Source organism: Sarcophilus harrisii, chromosome 4, assembly GCF_902635505.1.
Source record: "Sarcophilus harrisii chromosome 4, mSarHar1.11, whole genome shotgun sequence".
NCBI lineage: Eukaryota > Metazoa > Chordata > Mammalia > Dasyuromorphia > Dasyuridae > Sarcophilus > Sarcophilus harrisii.
The window spans coordinates 132,666,235-132,686,916 of NC_045429.1; the positions used below are offsets into that span (position 1 = coordinate 132,666,235).

At 36.9% G+C, this 20,682-nt stretch overlaps 1 protein-coding gene across 1 annotated transcript; it reads left to right on the forward strand.

Annotated features, from left to right (window-relative positions):
* The first annotated feature begins 5,405 nt into the window (after nucleotides 1-5,405).
* On the forward strand, nucleotides 5,406-20,664 carry DYNLT1 (dynein light chain Tctex-type 1). The gene is made up of 5 exons (XM_031937558.1): nucleotides 5,406-5,550; nucleotides 8,442-8,483; nucleotides 17,425-17,548; nucleotides 17,651-17,728; nucleotides 18,230-20,664. Exons 1-5 carry the CDS (start codon nucleotides 5,524-5,526, stop codon nucleotides 18,298-18,300), a joined length of 342 nt encoding a protein of 113 aa, XP_031793418.1. The 5' UTR covers nucleotides 5,406-5,523; the 3' UTR covers nucleotides 18,301-20,664.
* Nucleotides 20,665-20,682: the final 18 nt, after the last annotated feature.

Here is a 20,682-nt window from a genome sequence, read left to right on the forward strand (position 1 = left end):
AAAATATTTTACAGATATCTCATTGTATCCTCACAACTTAGAAGATAGATGCTATTATTTGCCCATTTCATGAATGAGAAACTTAAGTCAAACAAAAATTAAAGAGTTGCCCGGGGATGCACAGCCTAATAATTGTAGAAAGATTTGAATACAAATATTCCTAAATCCAGGTCCAAAGCTCTATCCACTGTGTCACCTACCTCAAACATTCAGTAGTTGGGAAATCCTGGGTCAGTGATTTAAATTTGTGGTGCTTAAGACATTAACTATTAAATGGATTTAATGATGAATGAATCCTTATTCAACTGGGAAGAACTAGGAAATTCATCTCCTGTCTTTGTACCTTTGTGCTGATAACCCCTATGCCTGAAATTTCCTCCTTTCTCACCTCCACTTCATAAAATACTTCTCTTCAAAATGAACCTTGTATTCAAAGCCTTTCCAGGTCCCCCAATTGTTTTTCTGAATATTTTGAACTTATTTTGTATCTAATATGTACATATTTGTTCTATATTTACTTATAATACATACAGATTGATTAATTCGATAGAATGCAAACTTCTTGATATGAGGAAATATTCTTTATGTTTGTATCCTATATTCTCAGAGCTTAGCATATCCCTTGGCACAGTAGACTCTTCATGAATTCTTGATTATCTACTACTGACAAAATCATAGATCCTGCACAAACAGACCTAAAAGTATTATTAATTCATTTTGCAACAACAAATTAAAAAATATTTACTGCTATCTTTTCTATACATAACACTGTATAAAGTCTTTGAGAATATACAAAGTTTGGAGAAATGTTTTCTGTCATCAGGGAGCTTACAGTCTGATAATTACGTAGATAATTATAATATAAATTATAAAGTTACAATTACATAAAAAAATACATTGGTCAACTGTATCCATTTATCCATTTATATTTCTGCCAGTGCATATATAAGAGGGAACAAGTGTATATAATTCTGGTTACTCAGGTAGCAATAGATAAAATTTAAAGTTTAAAATTAGGCAAGATGAAGAAAATTGGCACTTTGGATATTACCAGAATAGAGTCAGTCAATAAACATTTAAACACTTATAATGTGCAAGGCACTGTGTTAAGTGCTAGAAATACAAAAAGAGGGAGCCCTTGCCAAGATAATTTTTATTTCTAACTTAGCAGCTACACTTATGACAAACCAATAAATAGTCAAATTGTCATCTTCTAATGAATCTACAATTTTAACATTGTGGGAATTCTTTCTATTAGCACAAAAAAGCACAAATTGTGTGCTTCTCATCATAAGCATTTTAAAATCTATGTTCTTCAGTAAATCTTCTATAGAAAATTCATCAAATATGGCAAAATTTTCAACTATATCTTTTATTATCTTATGGATACCAGTGAATCACTCATAAGACAGTTCATATGTTTTACCTTGCTGCTTTTGTATCACCAACTCTGTTTCTTTTTGGTCACACATGTATTTCACAATGTCAGGAACAGAAGATGCTGAGCTTGCAGAAAAGAAGACTTAGTAGGGACATGATAGTTATATTTGGAATGCTGCTAGAGTGGGGAAAGGATTAAATTGGCTTTCATGGGCTCCAAAGATTTAGGCATAATGTTAAGAAAAAATTTTCTAACAACTCTAGCAATCCAAATATGGAAGAATGGATGACTTGGCAGGTTATCTCTGCTGTATTGTAGCAACATTTGTGGTTGTGTATGGATTGGATTAGATGGTCTTTGAAATTGCTTCCAACTTTGTTTCTATTACTGTATATTTTTTGCGCCATTTCAAGTCCTATTCTTGGAGAATCATAGACTCAGAAATGAAAAGGACCTTAGCAGAAACCTAGTCTATTCCTAAAACTATATTATAAAGCAGCAGTCATCAAAACTATACTGGCTATGAAATAGAGTAGTTGATCAGTGGAATAGGTTGGGATCACAGGACAAAATAGTCAATAATTATAACAATCTAGTGTTTGACAAACCCAAAGACCCCAGATTTGGGGATAGGAACTCACTATTTGACAAAAACTGCTGGGAAAATTGGAAACTAGTATGGAAGAAACTAGACATTGGCCCACACCTAACATTACATACCAAGATAAGGACAAAATAGGTTCATTATTTAGACATAAAGAGTGATACTAGAATTCTACAGATAATTGACTGCCAGATGCCAATCTGTCAGTCTGCGATGATTGGGTTTCCAAGACACATAGTGGGGGTTGGTGGAACTGGGGTCTGTGGTTTCTGCTCATTACTTTAAGTAGCATTATCCTGTCATCTGCTTGCTTATTCACTTAATCATTATAATAGTTCAAGATTTCTTAGCTAAAGTGGTCCCTCAAAGGAAGTGACAGGAAGTGACGTGATCCACAGGAAGCAGCCAACATTGCTGACCATTGGTTAATAATTGTGATGACTGTATTTTAAAATCAGCTGGAGTCAGGAATTCAGGTTAAGGGAAAATCTTCAACCTTTATTCTTTTTGAGGTGAAGGGGGATTGTGATAGCAATATGGGCAGCTGTGACAGGAACCAGTCAGCAGAGTGTAAAGGGGGATTGTGATAGCAATGTGAGCAGCTGCGACAAGACGCCAGCCAGCCATCTCTTTCCGCTCCTCTCTCCGCCCCCTGCCTCCACCCAACAAAATCGACATTTCCTATACAACACATCAAAGAGTGGGCGGGGGCCATTCTTTCTCCAAGCATATATATTAATAGAGTATGGTCCAATTACTATTTAGCCTCACGTGCTTGGGACTTCAGTGCATCAACTCGAGCTTCAGCCCATTACAAATAATGATTATTTCCTTTTTAGTCCATCCAATGAAAAGACTTGGGTCTTTTGCTAGTTAGCCAGATTGATTATTTCCAGCTCCCCAGGCCAGACACTTGCTAGGAGATGGGAGCTATCAGGCTCTATATCTGCTCAGGTATGTTTGGGCTTCTCCTTGCAAGGACTTAATAAATGCTTTCTCTTTGTATGTGAAGATGTCTCTAGTTAATTTGGGTAAGGGGAGTGTCTATCACCTGTCCCACACATTACTTAAGACTTTCTTCTGGGTCCTCATCTCCCTCGATACCAAATGAAATTTATAAAAATACAATAAAACAATGTTAATTCGGTTCTTTTCTTTTTTTAAAAAAAATAAAAGCATGGCTCACAAAAATTTATTTTTATTTTGATTCCTATTTGATATTTGATATCACTAACCTCATGTACTCTCATGATCGCATTACCCCGTGGATTCAACTATCATTTCTGTGTAAAAATTTGTCCATATTTGACCATATATATCCAGTCCTAACCTCTCTCCAGACCTCCAGTTTCATATCTCCAACTGCCAAAAAACATCTTGAATTCAATATGTCTAAAACAGAAAAAATTATCTTTCCCTCCAATCTCTCCCTTCCTCCTAACTTCTCTACTACTGTCAAGGGACCACTATATGCCCAATCACCTGATCTCACACACTTGGTGTCATCCTCAAATCCTTAATTCTCTCTCACCCTTACAAACCAAGTTTTGTCATTTTTGCTTTTGAACATCTCCAGTATACACCCCTTTCTCTTCTCTGACACTGTTTCCACCCTGGACAGGCCTTCATCATCTCATGTCTAGAATGTTAGTAACCAATTAGTTGATCTCCTTGACTTGTCTCTCTCCATTCTCTCTAATCAGCTGTCAAACCGAAGTGAAGACCTTACCATGTTACTACTTCTATTTGATAAACTCCAGTGGTTCCCTATTGCCTGTAGAATCAAATACAAAACCTATTTGTCTTCTAAAATCCCCCAAATCCTAGTCCTTATCTTTTTCAGTCATCTTATGTTTTACATACTATTCCCTCTACCTCATACTCTGGAATACAGTAATACTGATCTTATGTTTTTCACCCCAAGACTCCATTTCCTTACTCCAGACATTTTCACTAGCCGTTTTCTGTGCCTGAAAGTCTCTCTATTCTCACCTTTGTCTTCTAGCTTCCTTGGCTTCCATCAAATCTGAGCTAATGTTTCACTTTCTTATGCTTAGTATCTTCCCTCTGCTAATTATCTCTAATTTATTGCATTTATACCTAGGTTAGCACATACTTGGTATATTATCTCCATTTGAATATAAGCTCCTTGAGAAGAATTGGTTCTTTTTCCTTTGTGTTCCCAAGGATTAGCATAGTGTTCAGCACATAATAGGAACTTAATAAATGCTAGTTGAATGACTGATCATAATCTTTTATCAAACATCTTTCTTTATGATTTACAATTCCTGGCTCTGTCCTTTATCCTCATTGTGATCTTTATTCCCATTATCCCTCTCTTCTTTACCAGGCTATCCCCACCTACCCTAATTGCAATTTCTTCTCCCTAAAAAAGACCCCTTGGGGAACCAAATCAATTCTACACATTACTCCATTCTTGCATCCCTTGTTCCTTTGTTCTATCCCTGATCCCACTTTACCAAAAGCCAACTCTGGATTACTCCATCATTTGTATTTGTTCTCACTCATGAAGATGAACAGAATTAGGCTGATTGCACACACAACAAATGGGTACCACATAATTCTAACTGGTCTTTCGCTGCAGCAAGACAATTCTATAATCGGTTTTCTATTTCGCTCCTTACAGCGACTATCGCAAACATTATCTTTCTTCAAGTCTTCCAAGGCAAGATGCTCAGCTAAGGTACTTCACTGAAAAAATTGAGACTATTTGCCAAGAATATGCTCTTCCTGACATCATTCAAAAAAAAAAAAATCTTCCTGCAGATTTCTTCACACAAATCTCAGAGAAAGTGACCCTTCTCCTTGCCCGCCAGTCTCTCCACTGCATCCCGTCCCCATCCCTTCCCCGGCAGAGCCAGCCCAGCGCGCGGCCCATTGCAGGCTTTTGGCCAACGCTGATTGGTCGGCCAGCACTACACAGGTGGCCTCGCCCGGATGCTGCTTGTATTGAGGAAGAAGGAGACTTTCTCTCCCAGCATTTCGCTTTGCCCGCGATACCGTGAGCCCCCCGAGCCCAGAGAGACCGCGGCCTTTCTGAGAACCCCCCGCCCCCCGGGCCGCGGCCCCCCACTCGGGGGAAGGTAAGCGGCCCCGCCCTCCCGGCCGGTGTCCTGTTGCGACTACTCCCGGGCAACTTGGCAACGCGCGGAAGCCGTTTCCATGGATCCCAGCAACTCTCCTGCCCCTCCGCCCGGCCCGGCCGCCCCGGGGAACTCCGGGAAGGGAAGAGACTCGGCCGGGAAAGCCGCGCCTGCGCCGAAAGTCCCGGGACCCCAGCCAGCCACGGGAAACTGACAGGTGAATGGGAAAGTGCAGCATCATAAAGCGCCGAGCCTGAGCCCGCCAGCCCATAATGCCGCGAGGGGCGGGGCCGGGGCTCCGGGAGGGGCGGGGCCGGGGCTCCGGGAGGGGCGGGGCCGGGGAAGGGCCGGGCTCTCGGAGAACGGCGATCAGTAGGCACTGCGCAGGCGCAGTAGGTTGTACTCGCCCAGACAGCGGCGGCTGAGCAGAGAAGATGGACGATATCCAGGCTTCTGAGGAGGTGAGGCGTCCGAGGTCCGGGATCCAGCGGCTGAGGGAGGGAGGTGACGGGCGGCGGCGGCGAGGGCCGAGGGGCAGCGGCGGATCTTGGCCGGGGCGGGGGCCGCGCAGTCGCAGTCCTTTGTCGGGGACCGGACCGACTCTGGCGGCCTCCGCCCCTCTAACCTCCTCCTGTTCTCCCCCCCCCCCCGGCCCCGCTCCTGACTGGGAGAGCGCGGCTGCGGTCCGGGCCCCCCCCCCCCCTGGGGGGGGGGTGAGCGCGTCCGAGGAGAAAGCGGGGGTCTTCTCGGACCCGCGGCCTCCCGCCCCCCGCCCCCCGTCCCCCGTTCCGGGCAACTGGTGTATGGAGAGAGGCTTGTGGGGAAGCGTTCGTTCCTTTACTCACGGTTATAAACATAGTTTAACCACCAGCTATTTTTAAAAATTTTTGTTTTTACATCTCCATGTACCCTAGCGCGCCGTCCCTTATAACCAAGATTATTATTATTTTTTATTATAATGACTTTTTATCGACAGAACCCATGCCAGGGTAACTTTTTTTTACAACATTATCCCTTGCACTCACTTCTGTTCCGACTTTTCCCCTCCCTCCCTCCACCCCCTCCCCCAGAGGGCAAGCAGCCCTATATGTGTTGAATATGTTTATAACCAAGATTATTAACACAAAACAGACCTCGGCCAGCCTGGGCAATCCGTGTGTGACCCTGTGTGCAAATGTGCACCGCGTCCTATAAAAGGGACCCGCTCCGAACTCAAAACGGTCTGGAAGCGGGGAGGTGCCCCTAGTGAGCTCCGATCTCCCGGGAAGCCGGCCTGGCGCCGTGATTATTGGTGCCCTTTCCCTCCTGCCTACAAGGGGGACTCGCCCACTTCTGCCAGCGCTTGGCGTGCTTAACCCATCCATTCATGTAAAGGAATAATGGAAGGGAAGAAATTACTCCTTTAACCCGAATGCTGAATCTTACCCCCTACACTTCCCCCCGCCCCCATACTCCTTATTTTTAGGGGCGTGGTAGCACCAAGCACCTGTGGGCTAAATTAGTCTTAAAAGTAGACTATTCCTCTAAAAAAGCCTTTCTCAGTGATGCTCTTTTTTCAAGGGTGTGGTCTCACAAATCATGTCAGGTATTGATCTTAACCTAGACTACCCGCAAATGATCCCTAGCTGTGGATTTGCCATCTAATACAGTGCAGAAATGCTTGATATGAAGGGCTTCCTTTGTCTTCTTTCCTGGAAGGTACATCCAGGATTCACCGGTAGATTTTTGTATTTCGCTGTAAAGTTAACCCATGCATATATCCTGTAAATAAAAGGCTATTAAATTAAAAAAAAAAAAGATTTTTTGTATTTCAATGTTTTTGACTTTGATAATAGCACAATCTTTTACTGATTCTCCCCAGAAAATGCTATAAGGATTCATTTGCATAAGAAGATAAGGGTTTTTTTTTGTTTTTTTTTTAACCATGGTGTCTTACTATGGATTTGCTGCAATGTGTGATGAACACTTACTGTAATGGTAGATCTTAACTGTTTGACAGTTACTTATTGCTTTTTTTTTTTTTTCTTAAAATTCAAGCAAAATTTATGTTCTAGTGAAATTTACAAGTGATTTTTTTTAAAAGTGTTTGCCACTTTTTTCCACTTGAAATAATTTGTATTTTCATAGTTAAGATTGAATAGTCAATTTTCTATCAGTGCAACATTTCTTAATGAAATATTAATGATAATTTTAATATTTGTGAAAATATTTAACTGAGGACCTTTGATGATGTGCCTTTATAATCTTGGGAAATGGCAATGATACACAATATGGTCTAATTTTTTGAAAACTGAATTTTTAACCCGGATATTCATCCATGGTCTTTTACAATTGGACTATTAAGTTATTCCTGATGTTTTGTAGAAGAAATTACCCAGTAAATTTAAGAAAGGCCTAGACTCAAGTCCAGTCCAATGTATTACATTTTTGAGTGGCTTTTCCTTCTCCCTCCCTTTCCCTCCTTTTCTTCTCTCCCTTTTCCCCCTCTTCCTCTCTTCCTTATCTTTTCTGGTTCAGATTTCATGAAAACTATTTCTCAAGGAACTTTTTAGACTTCTTGGAATGAGAAAAAAGTCTGACAGGATCATAGAATCCTGTTATACTTGCTTAGGAATGCATGTGGAAAAGTAATAATTAAGTTCTGCTCCAATATCTTGTGGCATGAAGGGGACTGGTTTGTCAGAGTTTTGATGCTAGCACTTCCTAAGCTGTGACAGGCCTAACAAACTAGAAAGGCTTTTAGTATAAGCTTTTATGACAAGTTCCATCAACAGATTGAGTACAGGGTAATTAATTTTTTTGATCACTACAAAAACCTTTTCAAAGACCTTCTACTAAAGTATAAAGCAATTGATTGAATTCAGCATCAATCAAAATAGAGACTTCTAATGCTTTTCATTTTCAAAAAGATTGCTTAAAGCTAGAGTATCAAAATTTACTCCATCCACTATTGCCTATAAATGCTAAGCTAAATAACTTAAAATAATTGAGCCAGTATAATTATAGGTATAGGTTGGTTAACAATAAAATCTGATGGTCTTCAGGTTTTGTTGTATAATTAAAAACAAAAATAAAACCACATGAACAGAAGTCCTGTATTCTAGTTCAGCCACTAATAATAGCACTTTGGGGAAGTCATTTTGCTTTTGAGTGTTTTCTTCCATCAGTAAAATGGGAGGAGGGGGAGAGAAGAGAGTGAAAGAAAGAGTTTGACTCAGATAACCTTAAAATCCCTTCCATTTCTAAAAATTCTGTAATCATTATCCAACTTCATTTTAAATGTAAAAACTTATGTAAAATGGAATCAAATCTTTTACACAATTTTAATTTTACTCATTCTTTTTCTTGTCAGACTTCTTTTGTGGTTGATGAAGTGAGTAACATTGTAAAAGAGGTAAGATATAAACAATAAGTTTCTAAATTTTAAATTTAAATAGTTGGTAAAGTAGCAGTGTTAATGGTTTAACATTCTGCATTAATTAAGAAAGAAAATTTTACAAATTTTTTTGAAGTTATTTAAAGCAGTACTATATAATATTAGCTATGACCTTCACAACTTATTGTTACATGAATTTCTAAATTATACATGATGCTTAACCCCCATACATAGGATGTAAATTTTGTATTTAAAAATGACAGAGGTCAATGGAATAGGTTAGGTTCAAAGGACAAAACGGCCAATAACTTTAGTAATCTAGTGTTTGACAAACCCAAAGACCCCAGTTTTGGGAATAAGAATTCATTATTAGACAAAAATTGCTGGGAAAATTGGAAATTTGTATGGCAGAAACTAGGCATTGACCCACAATTAACACCTTACACCAAGATAAGGTCAAAATGGGTTCATGACCTAGGCATAAAGAATGAAATTATAAATAAATTGGAAGAGCATAGGATAATTTACCTCTCAGACCTGTGGAAGAGGAAGGAATTTATAACCAAAGAACTAGAGATCATTATTGATCACAAAATAGAAAATTTTGATTATATCAAATTGAAAAGTTTTTGTACAAACAAAACTAATGCAGACAAGATTAGAAGGGAAGCAATAAACTGGGAAAACATTTTTACAGTCAAAGCTTCTGATAAAGGCCTCATTTCCAAAATATATAGATAATTGACTCTAATTTATAAGAAATCAAGCCATTCTCTAATGGATAAATGGTCAAAGGATATGAACAGACAATTCTCAGACGAAGAAATTGAAACTATTTCTAGCCATATGAAAAGATGCTCCAAGTCATTATTAATCAAAGAAATGCAAATTAAGACAACTCTGAGATACCACTACACACCTGTCAGATTGGCTAGAATGACAGGGAAAGATAATGTGGAATGTGGGAGGGGATGTGGGAAAACAGGGACACTGATACATTGTTGGTAGAATTGTGAATACATCCAGCCATTCTGGAGAGCAATTTGGAACTATGCTCAAAAAGTTATCAAACTGTGCATACCCTTTGATCCAGCAGTGTTACTACTGGGCTTATATCCCAAACAGATCATAAAGAAGGGAAAGGGACCTGTATGTACACGAATGTTTGTGGCAGCCCTCTTTGTAGTGGCCAGAAACTGGGAACTGAGTCGATGCCCATCAATTGGAGAATGACTGAATAAATTGTGGTATATGAATATTATGGAACATTTTTGTTTGGTAAGAAATGACCAGCACAATGATTTCAGAATGGCCTGGAGAGACTTATATGAACCAATGCTGAGTGAAATGAGCAGGACTAGGAGATCGTTACATACTTCAACAACAATACTATATGATGATCAATTCTGATGGATGTAGCCATCTCCAGCAATGAGATATGAACCAAATCAGTTCCAGTAGAGCAGTAATAAATTGAACCAGCTACACCCAGCAAAAGAACTCTGAGAGATAACTATGAACCATTACATAGAATTCCCAATCCCTCTATTTTTGTCCTCCTGCATTTTTGATTTCCTTCACAGGCTAATCGTACGATATTTCAGAGTCTGATTCTTTTTGTACAGCAAAATAACTGTATGGACATGTATACTTTATTATATTTAATTTATACTTTAACATATTTAACATGTATTGGTCAACCTGCCATTGAGGGGAGGGAATGGGGGGAAGGAGGGGAAAAATTGGAACAAAAGGTTTGGCAATTGTCAATGCTGTAAAATTACCCATGCATATAACTTGTAAATAAAAAGCTATAATAAAAAAAAAAGAAAAAAAAACGATAGAGTTAAGATGTGTTTATTGATTGTAGGTTTGACTTGAGTGCCATAGATGGGAAATTTCATATGTACAAAATAAATTTGTTTTTTAAATAACTTTCTGTAATATGGAAACTAGTTTGCCATCAGTAGCACCTAATTTGAATATAAAATGGGGTTAAAAGGAAATGATAATTTAATAAGTAAATGATCTAATTTCATGATTAATCTTAAAAATTAAAAATTAAAAATTAATCTTTTATTCTTGATTTTTCCAAAGTGAATTTTTAATTTTACTTGTTCATTTCTTTGTTTCACTGATAGTTTTTGAACTCTCAACTTTTGCCAACTAACAATATTTATTAGTATTTTTACTAAAAGTTGATGAGGGTAAGAGAAAAAGGAGATTATGAAAATCAAAACTAGTCCTAATTGTTAGATTTCATATCATGTTTGTTAAAGTGATTGTAAGTTATCTAAAGTTTATTTTTCTGTTTCTCTTTTCTGTCACTACACATAATTTAGAATTCTAACATTAAATAATTGGTAAAATATACTTGAATTATAAGAAGTTACACAAGGTAAACCTGAAAAAGGCAAATTCTTTTTTCCTTAATAGTAGTTAATTATTTAGTTAAATTAGTAGTTAAATTTGTCATGTCCTACCATTGAAAAATCAGGCATTTGGGGCAGTTAGGGGATGCAGTGGATAGAGCACCAGCCCTGAAGTCAGGAGGACCTGAGTTCAAATGTGGGTTCAGACACTTCATGTTTCCTAGCTGTGTGACCCTGGGCAAGTGACTTAACACCCCAATTGCTTCAGTAAAAAAAAAAGAAAAGAAAAATCAGGCATTTTCATGTTGCCATCACAATTTATTGTTTTTCTAAATATCTAGACTAAGACACTAACTTACACAATTACTAAAATAATGGAAATGAGAGCAAAACTAAAATGTTAGCTGAACTGTGATTAATTGGACTGACCAATATTAGTCCTGGAGAATATGTCATCTTTCCAGATCATTGGAGAAGGGAGAGACTACAGGTAGATAGAAGGTTGTATATGTTATTCCCCATGGTCACGATGTTGTTTTTCTGTAGTTTTTCTTTGTGATAGTGAAAGGTTCAGTGGGGTGAGGAATATGGGGGAATGGCAATTCTATTTAAAAAAAAAAAAAGGTGTTAACAAAATTATATAAATGCAGTATCAAGGAGTACAAAAGTGAAATAACACCGATACTTGGAAATGGGTATTATGCTGTAAAAAGGAATTGTGCTAAATTAATTTTTTAAAAGTCAGGCATGCCCCAACTTGTCTACTTTATTGTGATGGTTTTTGGTAACTAAACAACGGGCAAAGTTTAAAAAAAAAAAAAAGCACGTGTTCTATATCATTGTTGTCAAACTGAAATACAAATAGAGCTCAGTGATTGTATGTTGACTTAGAAAACCACAAATTATTATTGACCATGTTGTATTTCATCATTTTATTAAATATTTCTTTAAATATTATTAAATATTAAAATTAAATAGTTAATAAATTAAAATAATATAAATTATTAATTATTAAATAAAAAGAAATACTAATTTTAAAATTTTCTGAATTATTAAATAATTCAGGCCTGTTCCAATGATCTTGTGATGAAGAGAGCCATCTCCATCCAGAGGGAGAACTGTGGGAACCGAGTATGGTTCATAACATAGCATTTTCATTCTTTTTGTTGTCGTTTGCTTGAATGTTATTTTCTTTCTCTCTCTCTCTCTCTTTTTTTTTTTTTAACCTTTTAGTCTGATTTTTCTTGTGCAGCAAGATAATTGTATAAATATATATGCATATATTGGATTTAACATATTTTTACCATTTTTAAACTATATTGAATTACATGCCATCTAGGGGTGGCGGGTGAAGGGAACAGGGGATAGAGGATTTTCAGTGATGAAAAAGTGATCTTTGCATGTTTTGAAAATTAAAGTTAAAAAAAAGAAAAATTTAAATAATCAGAATCTTGAACTATAACATCTTCAGCAGTAGTCTTCTATTGCTTAACAGTAACACAAGTCTTAGACTATAGTCTTTTATCTTTAGTAATGGACCTGCTTGCTCTCAAATTATTTTTAATCTCAAAAATTCCAACACTGGGTTACTTTAATCCAAAAAGTAACCATCTCTCCTGTTTCTAAACTAGCAACTGTGTCCCTTGTCTATTGTTCCTTGATTTGATCATAAACTGGATTAAAATGAGGTAGTTACACCAAGTCATCAGCCTCTCTTCTTTCAAAGGCACCTCTGCCTAGTGGCAGAACACAGAGTCAAGACCACTGCTGATGACTCAAGATGAAGTGGATGACTTTGGTGTCCCTGATGTCTAACCAAGCTCTAAGCATACCACAACACCTGCTTCAGCTGCCTTCATGGCCTTTGGAACAAATTGTTCTCATCCTCCCATTACCTCAGGGAAAGTAGGATTTGAAATCCCTTGCTACCCTCAAACCTGGTTTAGCCCATGTGCTAAAATGGTTTACTAGATAGGTACTATGCTTTACAAAAGGATTAGCTTGTATCCTAAGGCAAACATGCAAAAAACTAGCAATATTAATTTGATCTGGAAAATATGCAAATGAACTTTCAAACTGTGTTGTGGCCTTTTTACCACAATTCTACACTTAACTCTGTATGTCCATAGACATACTGTGCATGTTCTTGAAGACACAGGTAAGAGGTTAGGTGGACACCAAAGGTGTAAAGTAGCCTTCACCCCAGAGGAACTAGTTTTTCCTGAACACACCCTACACTCTAGCAACTATGTAGAGTCCTGTAGATAGTTGAATGAATAATAAAATAATACCTAAGCACTCATTATTTTCTGGCCACTGTACTAATACAAATAAATACAAGAAAACAAAACAGTCACTGCCCTCAAAATGTTTCCTTCCTAATGAGGCAAGAAGAAATAAAGAGGGGCTAGAAGGCTGGGAGAGTAGAGTTGGATGCTACATGGCAGAATAGTTTGGAATGACTTATGCAGGCTTGATTCTCTGCAAGATAAGGGGAAAGAACCCAGAGTCTCAGAAGCAAAGGATGTAGAATGTAAATTAGTTTGCTGGCTTAGGTTTTGGAAGAACTCTTAAGAAAGAGCTAAGTATATTAGGGTACTTTCTGGTCATCAGACTCCATTCCCTCTGTGCTCAGCCTAAATTTTTGGAATTTGGATGGCTGATTCTTAAATGTGACAGCTTGGAAATGGAAAGAGTATTGGTCTATGGACATACAGAGTTAAGTGTAGAATTGTGGTAAAAAGGCCACAACACAGTTTGAAAGTTCATTTGCATATTTTCCAGATCAAATTAATATTGCTAGTTTTTTGCATGTTTGCCTTAGGATACAAGCTAATCCTTTTGTAAAGCATAGTATCTATCTGTAATGGGCTAAAGCTCCAAGTGATGCACTGAGGTCCCAAGCACGTGAGGCTAAATAGTAATTGGACCATACTCTTATTAATATGCTTGGAGAAAGAATGGCCCCGCCCACTCTTTATGTAAGTCCTGATGTGTTGTATAGGAAATGACGTAGAGACGATTTTGGTGGTTGGAGAGAGAGGGGCTGGGAGAGGCAGAAAGACTGCTGGCCGGGTTCTTGTCGTGGCTGTTCACATTCCTATCGCCATCCCCCTTCACCTCCACAGAGAATAAATATCGAGGATTTTCCCTTAACCTGAATTCCTGACTCCAGCTGATTTTAAAATAAGTGGTCATCACACCAATCCTTTAATAAGTGTTTAATGTTTGAACTTAAGTCATCCAAGAGCAGCTAGATGGTGCAGTGGATAGAGCACCACCAGCCCTGGAATCAGGAGGACTTGTTCAAATCCAACTTCAGGCACTTAATACTTTCTAGCTGTGTGACCTTAGGGAAGTTACTTAATTCCAATTGCCTCAGCAAAAAAAAAGAATTTAAGTCATCTAGTTTAATCTTTTATCATTAAATTGAGGAGGAATATTGTGGCCGATTCATCTCTTTACTAAATTCAGTTCTAATGTGTATGTATGAGTGAACTCAGTGGGTAGCAAGCTACCTTGGAGTAAGAGACTTGTTCAAGTCCTTTGCTATGTCTTGGCTCTGAGATCCTGGACAAGTAGTAATCTCTCTGTGTCCCAGGCATTCTTTGAGACTCAAAAGTTACAGATTAGTTGCTGGTCTTAATTGGAGAGAGTGTGCAAAGTATACTCTTCACATGCTGGGAGTAGTGGAAATCAGGACATGGACCCCAGAAATAGTTACATACTTGCAATTGAGACAACTTGATACAGTAGCAAAAGCACTTGATTTCTATAGAGCTAGAACTGATTTAAAGTTTGAACTCTGCCACTTATTATGTACATAAAAGATGATACAACTAATGCCACCTTATCTTTCGAATTCTTAAGATAGGATAATAGTAGCCATACTAACTTGGTCATAGAGTTGTAAAAAGGTTGAAATGGAATTAGGTATATACTATGTTATGATTATCTTTGTATCCCAACATCTAGCACACTGCCTGCAGGTATCAATAATATATTAATGATTGAATGTGCTTGCATTCAAACAAACCTAATCGAAAAAGCTTTAGAATAGAAAGGTAGAAGGAGAAAACAGTGTGGCCCCAACACCTACACACATTCTCTCTCTCTCTCTCTCTCTCTCTCTCTCTCCCTCCCTCCCTCCCTCCATCCCTCCATCAAGCTTGGGTGTCCTAGGGACAGTAGCTACAAAAATAGGAAGAATAGCAGAAATGGTCCAAAAAACAAAACCCAAGAAAGCCAACAATCAAACCCATGTCCTTGGATGTCTACACTAAAATGTATCTTAGTATAAGAAAACAAGCTAGGTTAATGGACTGGAAAGTCTAAGGCAAAGGAGAAAATTGGATACTTGTATGTGTCCTTGAGGATTAGAAGGAGATTCATGACTGGCCAGTGGCTTGAGAAGAGCCATAAAAGGATTATAGGATTGTCAGTACAGCTGGAGCAGACTTTTGTTTGCATTTGTACAAATGAAGCTGAAGCCCAGAGAGCAAAGTGGAAAGGGCAGGTACAGATTAGCAGGATATATGAAGATACACATAGAAGAGAACATTTGGGGCATCAGTAGAGGCAAAACCAGAAGGAACATTGTAACATAGCGACATACTATGGACCATCTGACCCAAAAAGGAAAAGTGCAAAGAGCATTGAATTTGTAGTTGAGTACTTGGATCTCACAGGAGGAATTCTTGACCTCAACATTGTTTTCATCTGTAAGATAAGAAGTTTGAATCAGATGATCTCCAATGTTCCTTTCAACTTAAAAAAAACCACCTCAAACTTAAGATGCTGTGAGGCATTTGGGGTTGGGGGGAGGTGGATCCCAAGCCTCTGCTTAAGGTCATGATCATAATAGTGAGGGAGACTTAAATTATTTGGACATCTGGTAGTGTTCTATACAAAGCAGAACAGTTGATTTCCTTTTCTGATACTTCCATCCTTCAAAATGTGGATAAGGGACAATTTTATTGTGATTTTGAGTTTCACCAATAAGAAAGAACTGGTTTGCAGAGAACTTGAGTAAAGTGACCATGCCATCTAAAAGGACCAGATTCTTATAAAGCTATATAATGGCTTACTTGACAGATCTCACATGGCACAATGTTAGGAAAGATAGCCATAATGGATGAAAGCTAGGATCCCAGCACATCTGTCAGGCTATAAAATTGGGCTCAAACAAATAAAGATATTTAGGATTACAAATTTAAAGCTGGAAAAGAAGCTTTGAGGTCATCTAGTTCATTTTTTTTTTTTTAAGGATGAAGAACCTTAGGGTAAGAATTTAAATGACTTGGCCAGGGTCACATAGATGGAGTCATTGTTCAAAACCAGGACTTCTGACTCCAAATCCAGTGAGTCTTAACGCTGGAATTTTTTTTTTAAATTGGCTTTAAAATGTACAAGATGGGGTTTAGAAAGCAGTGTATCTGCAAAAGATCTTTTGGTTTTAGTTTACAAGCTTCATTTGATATTTTAGCTGTATTATGAGGAAGATATTGTGTTTAGGACTTTGGAACCATGATTGCCCTACTACTATGGCCTGACATATAATCAGTTCTGGGAATATATTTTAGGAAGGACATTGATAATAGAGCCAGAGCAGGTCAGCTAGGATGGTGAGTTGACTTCATACTTAAAGATCATTTGAAGAAATGTAGATTGTTTAGCCTGAAGAAAGTAAGTCTTGGGGGGGGAGAGTCACAGTAGCTTAAAGGATGGTGACTTGAAAAATATTGTACTTGGTCCTAGAAGATATAACTAGGAATAGTTAGTGGAAATTGCAAAAGAGGAAAATTTGAGGTTTGAATAGGAAAAATGTTCCTAATACTAAAAGCTGTCTAAATGTGAAAGGAGCATCTTTGAAAGGTAGTGGATCTGGTCTTTAAGGAAAAGCTGCCTAATTATGTAGGGTATTTTCTTTTTTGAAAATTTTATTTTATTATTATAGCTTCTTATTTGCAAAACATATGCATGTGTAATTTTTCAACACTGACCCTTTCAAAATCTTCTGTTCCAATTTTTCCCCTCCTTCCCTCCAGCTCCTCCCCTAGATGGCAGGCAGTCCCCTACATGTTAAATATATTAAAGTATATGTTAAATACAATATATGTATATATATTTATACATTTGTCTTACTGTACAAAAAAAATCGGATCTAGAAAGAAAAAAAAACCTGAGAAGAAAAACAAAAATGCAAGCAAACAATAACGGAAAGAGTGAAAATGCTGTGTTGTGGTCCACACTCATTTCCCAGTGTTTTTTCTCTGGGTATAGCTGATTCTCTTTACTGAACAATTGGAACTGGTTTGAATCATCTTGTTGAAGAATCATGTCCATATGTAGGGTATTTTCTAGGTATTTCTTGTTTAAGTAGAAGCATAACTTAAGCTGCCTCCAAAATCCCTTCCAACTCTGAATTTTTTGAATATATTTGGCATATATTCGTTATAACTTTTCTTGAAAAATAATGCTAATGTTTACTTATGAACTTTTATGTCATTGAAATTTGCAAATGTTAGATTTGTCATAAACTACTTGGGTGGTTATGTTTAACTGTATTCTGTCCACTGCTTCCTTAGGCCATAGAAAGCGCAATTGGCGGTAATGCTTACCAACACAGCAAAGTCAATCAGTGGACCACAAATGTAGTGGAACAAACTTTGAGTCAACTTACCAAGTTGGGGAAACCTTTCAAGTACATTGGTAAGAACTTTTAAACAATACATTTAAAGTGGATGCACAGAGAAGCAATGTTTTATTGTCACATGGGTTTTCCTAATGGATGTTTGTTTCTCTTTTATTAAGTGACCTGTGTGATTATGCAGAAAAATGGAGCTGGGCTACATACAGCAAGCTCTTGCTTTTGGGATAACACCAGTGATGGTATGAAATTATTTTAATTTTCTTGCACAAGAATTGTCATATTTATTCTTATTGAAAGTCTAAAAGATTAGGTTAAGAGAATTTTGATAATTACATTTTTATTACAATGTAAATTACATTTACATGGATGTGATTAAATTGAAATTGTAAATTAAATAAAGTGAAGGAGACAATGATGACCTGAAGTGTTGGCATAGTAGAATAAAAAGATTATTATTTTTTATTTTAAAGAGGAGACCCAGGCAGTTAGTTAAGATGGAGAGATCAAAAGACCCATTGAAAAAGTGGTTTCTTGGAACCAGGTTATAGAGGGAGATGGGATGGAGATATTTTAACAAAGAAAGAACTAAAGATAGAAGAGGTACAAAGGAGACAAAGTGCTTAAATATATCCCAAACTTGATAATGTCAAATAGAAATACCAAAATTGTATTATATGTACTTCATTAAAACAATTTTTAAATTTAAAATGCTAAATGTGCTTTTTTTATTGTTTCCATAGGAAGCTGTACTGTGAGATGGGAGAACAAGACTATGTACTGTATCGTCAGTGCCTTTGGATTGTCAATTTAACTTTGTTCAAATTGTGTAGCCTCATGTTTTTGTTTTTGTTTTCAACCATTTCCATTCTGTAGTCTACCTACATACTGTGAATTCATCTTCAAGCTTTTAAAGGGTTTGAAAAGTATCTTCTACTTTCAAATTGTAGGGGAAAAAAGTCCAATGGCCACACTGTTACATGGGTTGCATACTTCACTTTGTTCACTGTAAGTTGACATATCCAGTATTGTTACCTTGTCTTAACTCTTCAATATTTCCAAATATTCAAAGGTGCTAAAAGATGAAATCTGCTGCAGCATGACTTTTTCTAATTTCTGAAATGATTTATATAACACACTAACTTCCCACTTTATACTTTTCTTAGTAGAATAATAAATTATTAAAATTCATAAATTGTGTTTTTTTAAAACCTTCTGGAAATTCTATATAGTCCTAGGTATCGAGTTGAAAAATCATTTGTAGTAGCTTATTTGACTAAATACTGTAATAAAGGGATAGGTAGTGCCTAGAAATGGGATGTCGACTTTTGGATAAGGAAATGTTAACATTTTATTTGTCTGAAGGCTTAAGATAGATGGTGGTAAGGGGCTAATACTAAAGCAGTCAAAAATATTCATAGACTGCTACTGTGACAGCTTTTGAACTGAGATCAACCTTATGTGAAGGTTTTCCAATCAAAATAGCAACAATTGTAGTATTAGAACTAGAGGCTGGACCTGTAAGGCTTTTGCCAGGTAAGGAAAAGTCCTCCCAATGTGTTAAGACCTCTCTGCAAGTTTGTAGCTTAGTAGCCTAGAAGCAGTGCCCAGGGCAAGTTTAAAGCCAGCCTTCCCACTATAACAAACATAGTACCTCTCAACATTAGTGAATGTAGTGTTATGTCCTTTCCATTCCAAGTAGATTAAACCAAGTAGAAATGAAATAAAGATGAATTCAGTTGACTTTACAGCTGTCAAGAAGAGGTAGAAATATTTATGAAGCCCCCACAAACAAATATACAACTCTGAATCTTTAAAGAAGTTTTCATTTTTCAAAATTTTCTTATTCTGAATAAGTTTGCAAGGATTAGAAGTAACTATGTAGAGACAGACAGCTTCCTTCTTAATCATACCCTAATCTCACACCTACTTTTTAGGATCTTAAAATAATTGTTTCTTTCAAATTGTAACACTGCAAAGACAAGGGTGGGAGGGAAACTACATTTTACTGAATCAAAACCTGAAGCCAATATTTGTAACAATGATATCAAGACTAGTGACTTTTTTTCGTAATGCCTTTAAATCTTTCATCTTGAGTGGGTCAAATTAATTTCTTATACAAAAAAGGGAAATAAAATCTAGATACAAATTTGATGGCAGAATATATAAAAGTTTATGAATTTAGAAGCTAAGATAAAAGATTTGCTAAAAGCAAACTATTTGATATGACAGAATGCCATTTCTTGAATGTGATAACCCTCCTTAAAAGTTGTGTTGAGAACTTTTCATTAACACAGTTCATTAACATATCACATACAATCCTTCCTTTTGATAGACAAGTTTAAATATAATTTTATTTTATAAATATTACAATTTTATTTAAAAAGTTTGTAATAGTACAAGTCCCTTCTGTATTTCACAGCACTATATGTTTAGAATCAAGATCAAACAAGAATAAAAAGATGGCACTGCATAAAATAAATTCCCTTTGACCTAGAGAAGGAATTATTAGATTCTTTAAAAAAATCTAACTTAAAAGGTCAATTTCAGAATATTCCCTTATTTAAGAAAAAGCATAGACTTGCACATATGCAAAAGTGAGAGCTTATACACTGGCTTCCCTGGATAACAAGAGTAGGAAAAAAGTAATTTCCCAAGCAGTATTTTAAGTTAAATTTGTATACTTTAGTAAAAAGTGTTAGTCCAAATATTAGACTGAACTCTACTAAACTGTAGTTTTTCAAAGTAATTTATAAGTAAACACTGAAAAACATGTATTATAAACCAAACTAATGGGGAGTAGGAAAGAGAAAGTGGTTGGGGAAAAAGTCCCAGTGTCTTTAGAGTGATATACTGTGATTCTATCAACATCTGGGGCCAATGATATTGTTCCTACATGGATTACAATTGGCAAAACTGCTATCAAATATTCAAGGAAACAGCTGCAAATATGGCAGCACTATAGCCTTTATTGAAGAGAGTTTATTAGGCTATTCCATTATGTGAGGGAAAGATGATTAAACCAGGAAGGAAAAGGTCTTTATTGCTGTGATTAAATAAAACATATATAAAGTGAAAGCTCTATTTTTCTTCTATTATCAAAACAAAACTTGAGATGTTGATGTCCATCTTCTAGCACATAGCATTATTCTGGCCTAAAGTGCAAAATTCTGTCAAATTTTCCAAAAAAGTCTCC

Bases quoted from the DNA above. Each gene is read 5' to 3' on its own strand.
- DYNLT1 (XM_031937558.1), top strand. From the start codon at position 5,524: ATGGACGATATCCAGGCTTCTGAGGAG. The intron at 5,551-8,441 runs GTGAGGCGTCCG...TTTTCTTGTCAG, and splicing joins ATATCCAGGCTTCTGAGGAG to ACTTCTTTTGTGGTTGATGA. The intron at 17,549-17,650 runs GTAAGAACTTTT...TCTTTTATTAAG, and splicing joins GAAACCTTTCAAGTACATTG to TGACCTGTGTGATTATGCAG.